The 13,300-nt window shown below is 47.2% G+C and overlaps 1 protein-coding gene across 2 annotated transcripts in view; it reads left to right on the forward strand.

Moving 5' to 3' along the window:
- LOC137629629 (coiled-coil domain-containing protein 93-like) overlaps positions 1 to 13,300 on the forward strand; it is a 103,189-nt gene that overhangs the window by 40,463 nt on the left and 49,426 nt on the right. For both annotated transcript variants that reach the window (XM_068361143.1, XM_068361142.1), the window contains exons 5-6: positions 4,396 to 4,551; positions 12,162 to 12,284. In XM_068361143.1, the coding sequence (XP_068217244.1) occupies positions 4,396 to 4,551; positions 12,162 to 12,284 (279 nt within the window). The remainder of the gene's footprint in view (positions 1 to 4,395; positions 4,552 to 12,161; positions 12,285 to 13,300) is intronic.

Here is a 13,300-nt window from a genome sequence, read left to right on the forward strand (position 1 = left end):
ATTTGTATTACTTATAAAAATATATTTATATTCCTTGCAATATATTTTTAACAATATTGCAAAATATGGCAAAAATATGAATCATGAGTTATGAATGTAAGGTAAATATTATGTTGATATTAAAACCCCATGCAAGCATGCATAAAGCACTCTAGCACTGGTCATGGAATTTCTGAGAAATGTTAAACGCCATGCACACGCTCTGCTTACCTTACAGCATGCTCTACATACAGCATGCTCTGCTTACAGCATGCTCTGCATACAACATGCTCTGCATACAGCATGCTCTGCATTCAGCATGCTCTGCATACAACATGCTCTACATACAGCATGCTCTGCATACAGCATGCTCTGCATACAACATGCTCTGCATACAGCATGCTCTGCATTCAGCATGCTCTGCATACAACATGCTCTGCATACAGCATGCTCTGCATTCAGCATGCTCTGCATACAACATGCTCTACATACAGCATGCTCTGCATACAGCATACTCTGCATACAACATGCTCTGCATACCTTACCGCATGCTTCTCAGTCACACATCTTTGGTTGTTGCCAACTCACTAGACTGTCAAGCAGTTTCATAACGTTGCCTTCTAGTCTGCTGCTTTTGCACCAGTGAAACCCTCACTGAGAGAACTTAGCTTTTCTAGGATATGGTCCCTGTAGATGAGAAAGTTCTTTTCTCCCTCCTTCTGATATTCCCTTGAGGACTCTGTCATTTGGAGGGAGCCTTTAGCTGCGTAGCCTCCTATGGACTTTTATTTAAGCATAACATGCTTCCAGGGAAGGTAATGGTTCCACTTCAGTCGCTAATCCCGTCTGTTACCACACCTGCTCCCATAGACCTTGAGCTGTGTTGCAAGACATGCAGTCCAAGCTTAGTCCTTGTTAGAGGATTTTTTGTTTACGGAGTCAATGTGTCACGGGGAAGACGTTCAACAACCAGCAGAAGTGACTTGTTGTGACGCAGTGCGGCAACCTCAGCAACCCGATAAGGAGTTGTCTGTACGACCCAGACAGTCTAGACAGATTCGGGTTGTCACTGTACTTCCTCGCTTGCCCATGGTTGACAGTTCACAGACTGTGCAGCAGTACCATGATCTTGTGTCCGGCTCCGTCAGACGACTGGCTTTTAAGAGCTCCCACAAGTCGTCGCTGTCTGGAGATTTTCAAATGGACTATGGATCTGACCAAGGAACTGGGCCTCCTGGTCAATTTTGAGGAGTCTCAGCTCGTCCCATCCCAGACCATTGTCTCCTTGGGTATGGATCTTCAGAGTCGAGCTTTTCGGGCTTTTCCGTCGGCCCCAAGGATTTTCCAAGCCCTAGAATGCATCCAGAGCATGCTGAGAAGGAACCGATGCTCAGTCAGGTAGTGGATGAGTCTAACAGGGACACTTTCATCGCTGGCCCTGTTCATCGTGTTAGGGAGACTCCACCTCCCCCCCCTTCAGTATCATTTAGCTGCTCACTGGATAAAGGACATGACGCTAGAGACGGTCTCAGTTCCTGTTTCCGAAGAGAGGAGGTCTTCTCTCGCGTGGTGTAAGAACAGCTTTCTTCTCAAGGAAGTCTACCTTTGGCTGTTCAGAAACACGACCGCCGTCTCCTCTCGGACGCATCAGACACGGGCTGGGGTGCGACTTTGGACGGACAAGAATGCTCGGGAACATGGAATCAGGAGCAAAGGACACTTCACATCAATTGCAAGGAGTTGTTGGCGGTTATTCTGGCCTTGATAAACTTCAAGTCCCTCCAGCTTAACAAAGTGGTGGAGGTGGACACTGACAACACCACAGCCCTGGCTTACATCTTCAAGCAGGGAGGGACTCTTTCGTGGAAGTTGTTCTAGATCGCAAGGGACCTACTCATCTGGTCTAAAGATCGAAAGCTAACTGGTAACAAGGTTCATTCAGGGCGGTATGAATGTCATGGCAGATCACCTCAGCCGGAAGGGTCAGGTCATCCCCACAGAGTGGACCCTTCTCAAGAATGTTTGCAGCAGACTTTGGGCCCTGTGGGGTCAGCCAACCATAGATCTGTTCGCTACCTCGATAACCTAGAGACTCCTGTTGTATTGTTCTCCGATTCCAGACCCAGCAGCAGTTCACGTGGATGCTTTTCTGCTAGATTGGTTCCATCTCGACCTGTATGCATTCCCGCCGTTCAAGATTGTCAACAGGGTACTTCAGAAGTTCTCCTCTCACAAAGGGACACGGCTGACGTTGGTTGGCTCCGCTCTGGCCCGCGAGAGAATGGTTCACAGAGGTACTGCAATGGCTGGTCGACATTCCCAGGACTCTTCCTCTAGGAGTGAACCTTCTAAGTCTACCTCACGTAAAGAAGGTACACCCTATCCTCCACGCTCTTCGTCTGACTGCCTTCAGACTTTCGAAAGACTCTCAAGAACTAGGGGCTTTTCGAAGGAGGCAGCCAGAGCGATTGCCAAAGCAAGGAGAACATCCACTCTCAGAATCTATCAGTCTCAAGGGGAAGTCTTCCGTAGCTGGTACAAGACCAATGCAGTTTCCTCAACCAGTACCACTGTAACCCAGATTGCTGACTTCCTGTTATATCTAAGGAAAGTAAGATCCCTTTCAGCTCCTACGATCAAGGGTTACAGAAGTATGTTGGCAGCGGTTTTCCGCCACAGAGGCTTGGATCTTTCCACCAACAAAGATCTACAGGACCTCCCTAGGTCTTTTGAGACCTCAAAGGAACGTCGGTTGTCCACTCCAGGCTGGAATCTAGACGTGGTCCTAAGGTTCCTTATGTCATCAAGATTTGAACCTCTCCAATCAGCCTCTTTTTAGGACCTCACATTAAAAACTCTTTTCCTCGTGTGCTTGACAACAGCTAAAAGAGTAAGTGAGATCCACGCCTTCAGCAGGATCATTGTTTTCACATCTGAAACGGCTACATGTTCCTTGCAGCTCGGTTTTTGCTAAACGAGCTTCCTTCACGTCCTTGGCCTAAGTCGTTCGAGATCCCAAGCCTGTCCAACTTGGTGGGGAATGAACTGAAGAGAGTACTTTGCCCAGTTAGAGCTCTTAGGTACTATCTAAAAAAGTCTTAACCTTTACAAGGACAATCAGAAGCCTTATAGTGTGCTATCAAGAAACCTTCTTTTCCAAGTTCTAAGAACTCAGTTTCTTACTATTCAGGCTTCTGATTAGAGAAACACATTCTCATCTGAAGGAAGAAGACCTTGCTTTGCTGAAGGTAAGGACACATGAAGTGGGAGCTGTGGCTACTTCAGTGGCCTTCAAACAGAGCCATTCTCTGCAGAGTGTTATGGATGCAACCTATTGGAGAAGCAAGTCAGTGTTCGCATCATTCTATCTCAAAGATGTCCAGTCTCTTTACGAGTACTGCTACACCTTGGGACCATTCGTAGCAACGAATGCAGTAGTAGGCGAGGGCTCAGCCACTACATTCCCATAATCCCATAACCTTTTAACCTTTCTCTTGAATACTTTTTATGGGTTGTACGGTCGGCTAAGAAGCCTTCCACATCCTTGTTGATTTGGCGGGTGGTCAATTCTTTCTTGAGAAGCGCCGAGGTTAAAGGTTGTGATGAGGTCCTTTAGTATGGGTTGCAGCCCTGTATACTTTAGCACCTTTGAGTTGATTCAGCCTTCCAAGAGGAACGCTGCGCTCAGTAAGGAAGACGATCTTATTAAAGGCAGAGTAACGGTTCAAGTCGACTTCCTTACCAGGTACTTATTATTTCATTGTTATTGTGGATAACTGATTATATGAAATACGGGATACTTAGCTATCCTTTAGTCTTGTACACTGGTTTTTCACCCACCCCCCTGGGTGTGAATCAGCTACATGATTATCGGGTAAGTTTAATATTGAAAAATGTTATTTTCATTAGTAAAATAAATTTTTGAATATACTTACCCGATAATCATGATTTAATTGACCCACCCTTCCTCCCCATAGAGAACCAGTGGACCGAGGAAAAAGTGAGGTGGCGTCAACAACAAGTACTGTAGTACCTGGCCACAGGTGGCGCTTGTGAGTACACCCACTTCTAGTATAGTGATAGCTGGCGTATCCCTCCCGTAGAATTCTGTCGGGCAACGGAGTTGACAGCTACATGATTATCGGGTAAGTATATTCAAAAATTTATTTTACTAATGAAAATAACATTTTTGGAGAGTTCAAGGTACAGTAATGAACCTAATTTCATATTCTTCCCTTTTGATTTTCAGAAAAAAAAAATGGTTTTTAAATATCTTTTAGGGTCTTAATTTGATTCAAACTGCTGTTACCAATATATTATTTATCTTATAGAAGTTAAATGGAAGGAATAAGATATGTTTTTTTGTAGTGAGGCAGTGAAATGTATGAAGTTAGAAACAATTTGTATTTTTTGCAGTGGCTTGTTCAGAAGGCTTTAGAAACTAGAGAAGAATTTGGAGATCAAAGCCGAGAGCTCTCTGTCTACCAGTTCCATCATTACTATTCAACCCCTCTTGAAGAGAAGATTGATCAAGTAGAAAGTAAAGTAACTAAGACTTTATCTACAATACAGGTATAGAAATTGTTGCTCATTGTTTCTGTTTGACTTATGTTTAGGTTTTGCAGATATTAGTCCTCATCAAGTGCATTAGTATACTGTACCATGTAATGTTTTATAAATTAATATACAATATAAATGAGCGAGGTTTTCTTAGAACACCTAGTCTGTCTGCATTTTCTTATAATTTATTTATTTGGACACATAATGTGAAAATTTGAATTGCATTTTTGGTTATAAAAATATTACTCATCTAGATGAATTTTTATATTGTAGTACAGGGCTGTAAATGTGCGTAAAAGAGTACTGTACTTTACCTTGTTTACTGAAAAGCATATGATGCATTGACTAATATGGCTGCATTGGGCTAAAATTATATGAAAATTGATGAGTGTGGGATGCAGTTCAAATTATTACTAAATTAGAACTGAGTACAGTACCAGCTGTCAAATCAGATCTCAGACTAGATGTATGTTCAATGTGTATATTATAGAGTACTGTATGGAAAAATCATTATCTGTACAATATTCTTTCAACCTAATACATATATTTTGTGAAAATTTATTTTTTAATAACCAACTTATTTTTTTATTTGTTCCAACACAAAATACTTACCGAGAACTACTTTCTTTTGGAGTCACTTGTGATCTCTCTTTCTCGACCAAGGTTTTTCCCGCCGTTACCCCCCTACTCCGCTCTCTACATAGGTCTACCCCCGCCTCCAAGGAATGCGCCCTGAGGGCAGGATTAGGGCAGGTCACTGCTTCTCTGGGTCATTCTCCTCATTAAGTTCCTTGGTCGTGAGCTGTTCACAGCTCACTCTCGTCTCTCTCGATCCTTTGTGCGCGTTTGTGTTCCACGTGTTTCCAGCGTGGGGACTTGTGTTTTTTCGCTGTGCGTTATTCTCAAGTGTTACAGTGCGTTCACCCTGTGTGTATCCCCAGTGTACGTTTAGCTCACTTAGTGTTGTGCCATTCGTGTGCGAACGATGGATCACGTGCGTCGTTGCCCTGGACCTAGAGCCGGAAAGTCGTGTGGGGCTTTCCTCTCAAAGCCGTAGGTAGATCCTCACTCCCTTTGTTCCACGTGTAGGGGGAAAGTTTGCTCCTCCGCGGACACGTGTCCGGAGTGCGTAAGTTGGGATGATATCCAGTGGGTACGCTACAGTACTAAAAAGAAGAAATCTTCGAAGCGTTCCCCCAGGAAGATTAGTGTCGTATCTTCGTTACCGTTGGCCAGTGATCGGTCCGACGAAGCCTCGGCTTCTCCGTCTCCTTCGCAGAGGAGAGGGCAAGAACCCTCTAGTGTTGTAGAAGGTCAAGGCGTTCTTCCCAGGGAATCCAGTGCGAGGGAAGAACCAAGGGCGGGCCCCTCTAGGGCTAACGAAGGGCCCGGTAGTGCTTCGGGTGAGTCAGGCCTTGTGATGGGGGGCCACGCGTCCTCTGAAGACCCCTTATGGGGCAGTGTTGTAGTCTCAGAGTCCCCGCCGCCCTCGTGGGCCGGTGCGTCGGGCTCTCCCCCGCCAGGGGACAGCCAAACTAGAGTTCGCCGTCCGAGTAGCGATGCCTTCGGATGGAAGCTACCGAAGACGCCAGGGAGGTCACCGCTGAGAATGGACGTGACCCTGGACCCCTGGCCCCCTAGCATGGAAAGATTGGACTCCGTGCCGACGATCTCCACGGCGGTTCCCGAGGACTTTCTCCAGCCTTCGATCTCGGGCACCCGGCGTCGGGGAAATTCCCCCGCGGATCACGCTAACAGCCGTTACGCGAGAAACGTGGCGTCGTCGGAAGTACGCTCATCTTCCGAGGAGGAAGTCAGGGGGAAGCGTCGCAGGAGAAGAGAACTGTCAGAGAGCGAACATTCCCGCTCTAGGTCAAGGTCGCGGCCTAGCAAGAAGCGCTCCCGCTCCCAATCTCGTAAGTATAGGAGAAATGTTTCTCCCGGAGGCGCCTGGGTCTATGTACCTTCAGGAGAGTCCAAGATGCTCCATTCACCAGACCCTCGATCCAGCGAACGTGCGTCTAGGCTGCCGCTCTCTATGCACAGCCTAGAACCGCGCGATCTGGCACGCAGGAAAGACCTCTCGCAGAGGCATAAGTCCTCGAGGCCTCCGGTTCACCCCGCCCAGCGGGGGGAAACACGCTTCTTTGCAGGCAGCCTGGCCGAACCAGCCCAGCTGGTGCAGCCATCGAGTAAGAAGGAAAGGTTCCCGTTGTCGGGTCAGCCCACCGGGACCGTGACCTCCGCTTCCAGAGCCTTAGGGCAATCGAGGGCCCTCCCTGAGCCGGCGGCACCCACCTTGCAGCGGGATCCGCCCTCTTACGGAGCTCACTACAGTTACAGGACGGCCCCCCTGGACTCAAGGGCTGGACGACCGGTCTGCCGAGCCAGCAACCCGGCGCCCCCTCTCCAGGCCGAGGCCTCGGCTGACGGAGGGGAAGCTTCCCCGTCAGAGGACTCCGCATATAGAAGAGTGGTGGGCCTCATCAGGAGGCACCATGGGATTACGGAACCCTCGGCTCCGAAGGGGGATTCCTGGAGGTCAAGCCTCCTGAGAATTACCCATCACGCCACCCTTCCGAAGTCTTCCCTGGCCCTTCCTCTTGCCCCAGACCTGGTACTAGGGCAGGAGTACATAGACAACATGGTGGCCAGCAATGCAGAGGCCCCCAAGTCCCAGAGTGCCTCGAAACTGCTCCAGAGCCTCAAATCGCAGGGTAAAGTATACATTCCGGAAGGGCGTGGACCCAGCCTTGGACATCCTAGGACAAGGCGGCTCAGACGAAAGGGCCTCTTCAGCCCCAGTTTCCTTCTCTTCTACGGAAGCCGCCATGATGGAGGAGATGTCACGGGACCTTGTTAACGTCTCCTCATGGCTGGACTGGTGGGCCTCCACGTTAGTAAACGTACAAGCCTCCGTCGACCCCGAAGATCCTGAACAGCAAAGCCTCCTGACGGACCTTCTCACCTCCGGGGGAAAAACACTCAAGTTTCTCTCGTACCAGGCGCTCGCCCTTACGGCCAACTGGGTCCTACGGAAACGAGACACGGTCCTAGAAGGTATCTAGGAGGATTCCAGACAGAGAGGCTCGAGCCGTACGTAGCCTTCCCTTGTGGGGTGAGTCACTATTCCCATTAAAAGAGCTGGAGAACCTGATGGAGAAAGTGTCTAAAAAGAAGGAGGCCAACGTCCCCAGACCTGCGTCGTCTAAAAGGCCTCCATACAGGAGGGCCGCCTCAGATAGCGCCGTGACACCTCAGGCCGCCCCCAGCACTTCGAGGAGGGACGTCCCCTCTTCCTCCTGGGCAACAACTCCTCAACCCTCTGCAGAGGAGCACCAGCTTCTTCCAGCTCCTTCAGGTCGGGTTACTCCTCCTCTAAGAGAGGCAGATCAGGCCGCCCCTCAAGGAGAAGGTAGAGGGAGAGGCCCCCTACTCCCGCCCAAGCCTCGGGTTGGGGGATGCCTCAGACCATATTGGCAAGCATGGAAGGCACAAGGAGCGGATCCTTGGACGGTGTCCGTCCTGAAGGAGGGCTACAGGCTCCCCTTCCTAGCAGATCCACCCCCTCTTATTTCAGCCAGCCAGACAGAATGGTTGGCCCTCAGAGACCCGATGAAAAGGGCCGCCCTTCAAGAGGAGATTTCCTCCATGTTGGAAAAGGGTGCCATGGAAGAGGTCCTTCTCCCAGGCCCAGGCTTCTACAGCCACCTGTTTCTGGTAGAGAAAGCAACGGGGGGGTGGAGACCCGTGATAGACCTGTCGGCCCTCAACAAGTTCGTCAAGAAGACGGACTTCAAGATGGACACCCCGAAATCCGTCCTGCTGTCCTTGAAGGAGAAAGATTATATGATGACTGTCGACCTCAAGGACGCATACTTCCAGATCCCTGTCCACCCGTCGAGTCGGAAGTTCCTCCGGGTGAAATGGGGTTCCCAGATCCTGCAGTTCAAGACCCTTTGCTTCGGTCTGTCGACGGCCCCTCAAGTGTTCACGAGGGTCTTCGCGACAGTCTCAGTGTGGGCTCACGAACGGGGTATCCGTCTCATCAGATACCTGGACGACTGGTTGCTCCTTTCCACCTCAAGGGCCCTCTTGGAGGAACAAGGGAGAAACCTCCTCCAGTTTTGCAGGAATCTGGGAATCGTAATCAATCTGGAAAAATCAAACTTAACCCCATCCAACAGAATGGGATACTTGGGGAGGACGTTGGATACCGTGCAGGGGAAGGTTTTCCCCTCGGAGGACAGGATACGGAACGTCAAACACATCATTCAACCGTTCCTGTCAGAACATTCCAGGAGGGCGGGAGACTGGCAGAGACTGATAGGTCACCTGGTTTCATTGGAGAAACTTGTTCCCCAAGGGAGGATGAGGCTCAGACCCATTCAATGGAACCTCAAGAGCCTCTGGTCCCAGACGGACTCTCGGAAAGCGTTAATTCCAGTCCTTCCGGACACGAGAACCTCCCTGGATTGGTGGTACTGCCAGTCGAACTCCCTCAAGGGGATGCCCCTCGGGTCCAGTCCCCCCGAGTACCTCCTGTTCACAGATGCCTCTAACCAAGGGTGGGGGGCCCACCTTTTGGAAGAGACAGCACGAGGTACCTGGTCGGAGAGCGAAAAGCGTCTACACATCAATGTCCTAGAACTAAGAGCAGTCCAGAAGGCATGTCTTCACTTTGCAAGTCGTCTAAAGGGAAACACCGTGGCGTTAATGTGCGACAACGCCATGGTAGTGGCCTACATAAAGAAGCAAGGGGGCATGAGATCGATGGAACTGTGCGACCTCGCCATAGACATCCTACATTGGGCAGACGAACAGCAAGTGTTGCTGCTGGCAAGGTTCATCCCCGGGAAGAAAAACGTTCTGGCCGACGGCCTCAGCAGAATGGGTCAAATAGTGGGGACAGAGTGGTCTCTACACCCAGAGGTAGCCAGACTCATCATTCAACGCTGGGGCTCCCCGGTGATGGACCTCTTTGCAACAAAGCTCAACGCCCAACTACCGGTCTATTGCTCCCCGGTCCCAGACCAAAATGCAGCCCTAGAAGACGCCTTCCAGCACAAGTGGGACAACCTGGATGTGTACGCTTTCCCCCCCTTCACGTTGATAAGACAGGTACTCAACAGAGTAAGGGCCTCCCGAAACCTGAAGATGACTTTGGTAGCGCCCTGGTGGCCGGAGAGAGAGTGGTTCGCGGACCTAAAAGACCTAGCGAGCCAACCACCTTGGCCTCTGCCCGCCAGATCAGACCTCCTGCACCAACCACACTTCTTCAGGCTCCACGACAACCCTCTCTCTCTTCGCCTTCACGCCTGGAGACTATCGAGCGGCTCCTGAAGAAGAAGGGGTACTCCGCCACCACAGTTAAGAGAATGTCCCTATACCTGAGGAGATCCTCGACCGCGGTATACCAGGCGAAGTGGGCCTCCTTCATGAAGTGGTGCTCGGAGAAACACATTAGACCTCTTAAAGCTTCGGTCCCGGACATAGCGGAGTTTCTAGTGTATCTTAGAGATAAAGTGGGAATGTCAATTCCAGCCATTAAAGGAGTTTGAGCCGCCTTAGGCCAAGTCTTCCTCCTGAAGGGCATCGACCTGGGGACCGCGAGAGACATAGCGATGCTGATCAGGAGTTTCGAGCAATCCTGCCCTCCTCAAGCTAGGAGAGTGCCCAGGTGGGACCTAGCCAAGGTCTTGAAGATGCTAAGTCGTCCCCCCTTTGAACCCCTGAAAGATATCGGGGACAAGGATCTCACCCTCAAGACCGTCTTCTTGCTAGCCTTAGCTTCGGCTAAGAGAGTGGGCGAGATCCATGGTCTGTCTTACGACGTTTCGCACTCCAAAGGGTGGAAGGAAGTGTCCTTCAGGTTCGTGCCCTCCTTTGTGGCTAAGATTAGCCTCAGAACCCAGCAGTCTGGGACCCGAGGTTTGAAGGTTTCTCAATTCCGGCCATTCCCAAGACGGGCATTACGGAAGACTTGAAGTTATGCCCAGTACGGACGCTCAGAAAATACCTGGAAAGGACAGCTCATCTCCGACCAGGTATCAAGAACCTCTTTGTGTCCACAGGTGTTAATAGGAAGCAAGTTTCCAAGAACATCATTTCCTTCTGGCTGAGGCAAGTCATCGCTAGAACCTATGAAGAGGATAAAATGGCAGTGCCAGGCACTCCCCGGCCCCATGACATCAGAGGTCTGAGCACCTCCTTGTCCTTTGAGAGAAACATGGCGGTGGGGCAGATCCTACAGGCAGGCACTTGGTCACACCAGTCGACCTTTACTGCCCACTACCTCAAGGATTATTCAAGGAAATCCTTGGACGGGTTCTCCATTGGGACAGTCATTGCCGCCCTCCAAGCTGTGTAGCTTCACGACTACATCTGGAGGAAATCGTCAGAAGAAGTTTTTAAGAGGTAAGTCTTAGATAATAGCGTAAGGTTGCGCAGTTACCCTCACTCTCGCACTCTGATAGGCCCCCGCATTCCATAGCCCTCTAGGCCCTACGTGCCGAGTCAAGTGTCAGAATAGCACTCCCGCCTCCTAAAGTATAAGTCTCCAAAAGAAAGTAGTTCTCGGTAAGTATTTTGTGTTGGAACAAATCAAAAATTTCAAGTAATTTTTATTTTTCCTAACATACTTACCGAGAACTACTTTCGGGTAATGGCCCTCCCTTCCATCCCCGAGTGCCATCCTTCCATTGCCAAGTTGGGCTATACGACGAACTTAATGAGGAGAATGACCCAGAGAAGCAGTGACCTGCCCTAATCCTGCCCTCAGGGCGCATTCCTTGGCGGCGGGGGTAGGCCTATGTAGAGAGCGGAGTAGGGGGGTAACGGCGGGAAAAACCTTGGTCGAGAAAGAGAGATCACAAGTGACTCCAAAAGAAAGTAGTTCTCGGTAAGTATGTTAGGAAAAATAAAAATTACTTAAAAATTTTTATTTTATTTGTATTTTTTCTGGTTTGCCCCAGATAGTATCTATCTTAATGTCTCATTAATTGACTAGTGTATTACTGTACTGTGCAAACTCATTTTATGAATTGTCAATATAGCTCTAAGTTAATGCCAAAATAACTTCTGAAGAAACTTTTATAATTAGTGGTAACCTCTTTTTATTTTCTTTATTCAATCATAGTGATGCATCTCACTGCATAGTACAGTCTTATCATACTACTAGGTCAGTAATTAGTTCTTTGAATTTGGCATCATATAACTCATCTGTATTTTAAATATCTTGTTACCCGGTAATATGTTTATCCTTTGGTTGGCACAATTTCATTCAAACTTAAGAGTCAATGTACTGTAGACTTAATTACCAAATTTGATAATGGTCATATATATATATATATATATATATATATATATATATATATATATATATATATATATATATATATATATATATATATATATATATATATATATATATATATATATATATATATATATATATATATATCTATGTATGCATGTATGTATGTATGTATTATAATCCTAATATATATACACACACAATGTACAGTGTATTGTCATCATTACTTATAACCATATTAAGTTTGAAGAATAACTTTATTTAATGTTCTCTTTGAAAAATTTATTAATTTTATCTCTACTTACAGTCAGCATATGGCCCAAAAAGGAGATGGCGGCGGAAAGCTTCTACTCCAATTGAAAATCCAAGTTTGCGTATTCAAACTACTTTGTTGGAATATGGAGAGCTTAGCTTGAAAGGGTACAGTAAGGTATAATCTTGGTGATTAATTGTAGTGTATCACATGGATTTTTTTCATAGATAATAAAATCTCAAGAATGAATACAGCAATTATATTTGAAACTCCCCTACTGTTCATATCGCTTTTACTCTGAGCTGTGTCGACGTCCGCCCAAAAATAGAAATTTCCTTTCCAATCTCCTTGCAAAATGCCTTCCCCACTGGCGATCACCATACCTTCTGGTGGTTGATGGCCACTAACTAGTCGATGGTACGACTTGTTAACATGCTCTTCAGTCTCTTATATACTAGTGTAGATAAGACTTTTATTTCATTCCAAGATTCAAATAAAATTTCAGTAGTTTATGTTGAGCTAATAGATCACAGTACAGTTCATGATTTTTCCTTTTTATAACTTATATGTATGCGGCCATTGACTGCATTTTTGTGTTTATGTATATGGAGGAATTTTGTTCACTCACATTCCCTCTCCTTTTGAAGTTAATATTGCTGTAGTTATTTGCTTTAATTACAAACGTAAATCAACGTTTAGTAACCCCTACACTATTTTCATTGTTTGCATTAAGTTCAGGTAAATCCAGAGAAGGCTAATAAATAGTAGACTAACTGCTCAAGTTTCACCCAGTAGTTCGGTTTGCTTCTTCTTGCGGTATCCTTGCTAATTCCTTAATTCGGTATTTTAGAACACTGAGTTCTGAGGTAGTAGTTGATAAAGTCCACCTTTTTTACCTTTTTTATTGTGCAAATATTTAATGAAGATTATATTCAATACAACTCCAGAAAGTTGTATACAACTCTAGTTGGTGAGTGCAGGCTTGAAGTCCAGCCCTTTTATCAGTTGGAAGTCCATGAATTTTATTTTTTGCTGCAACACCTAGAGACGTACTGTTGCACCCGTAACTGAACTTTTCATTCTGTTTTTTTCTTGCTGGAAGTGAATGCTAGCTATTGATTGTAATGGATGTGAAACAAGAGATTCATACTTGCTGAGGAAAGGGTAGACATTGCAACCTGTTTTATATCTAA

This window comes from Palaemon carinicauda, chromosome 37 (assembly GCF_036898095.1).
Source record: "Palaemon carinicauda isolate YSFRI2023 chromosome 37, ASM3689809v2, whole genome shotgun sequence".
NCBI classification, from domain to species: domain Eukaryota; kingdom Metazoa; phylum Arthropoda; class Malacostraca; order Decapoda; family Palaemonidae; genus Palaemon; species Palaemon carinicauda.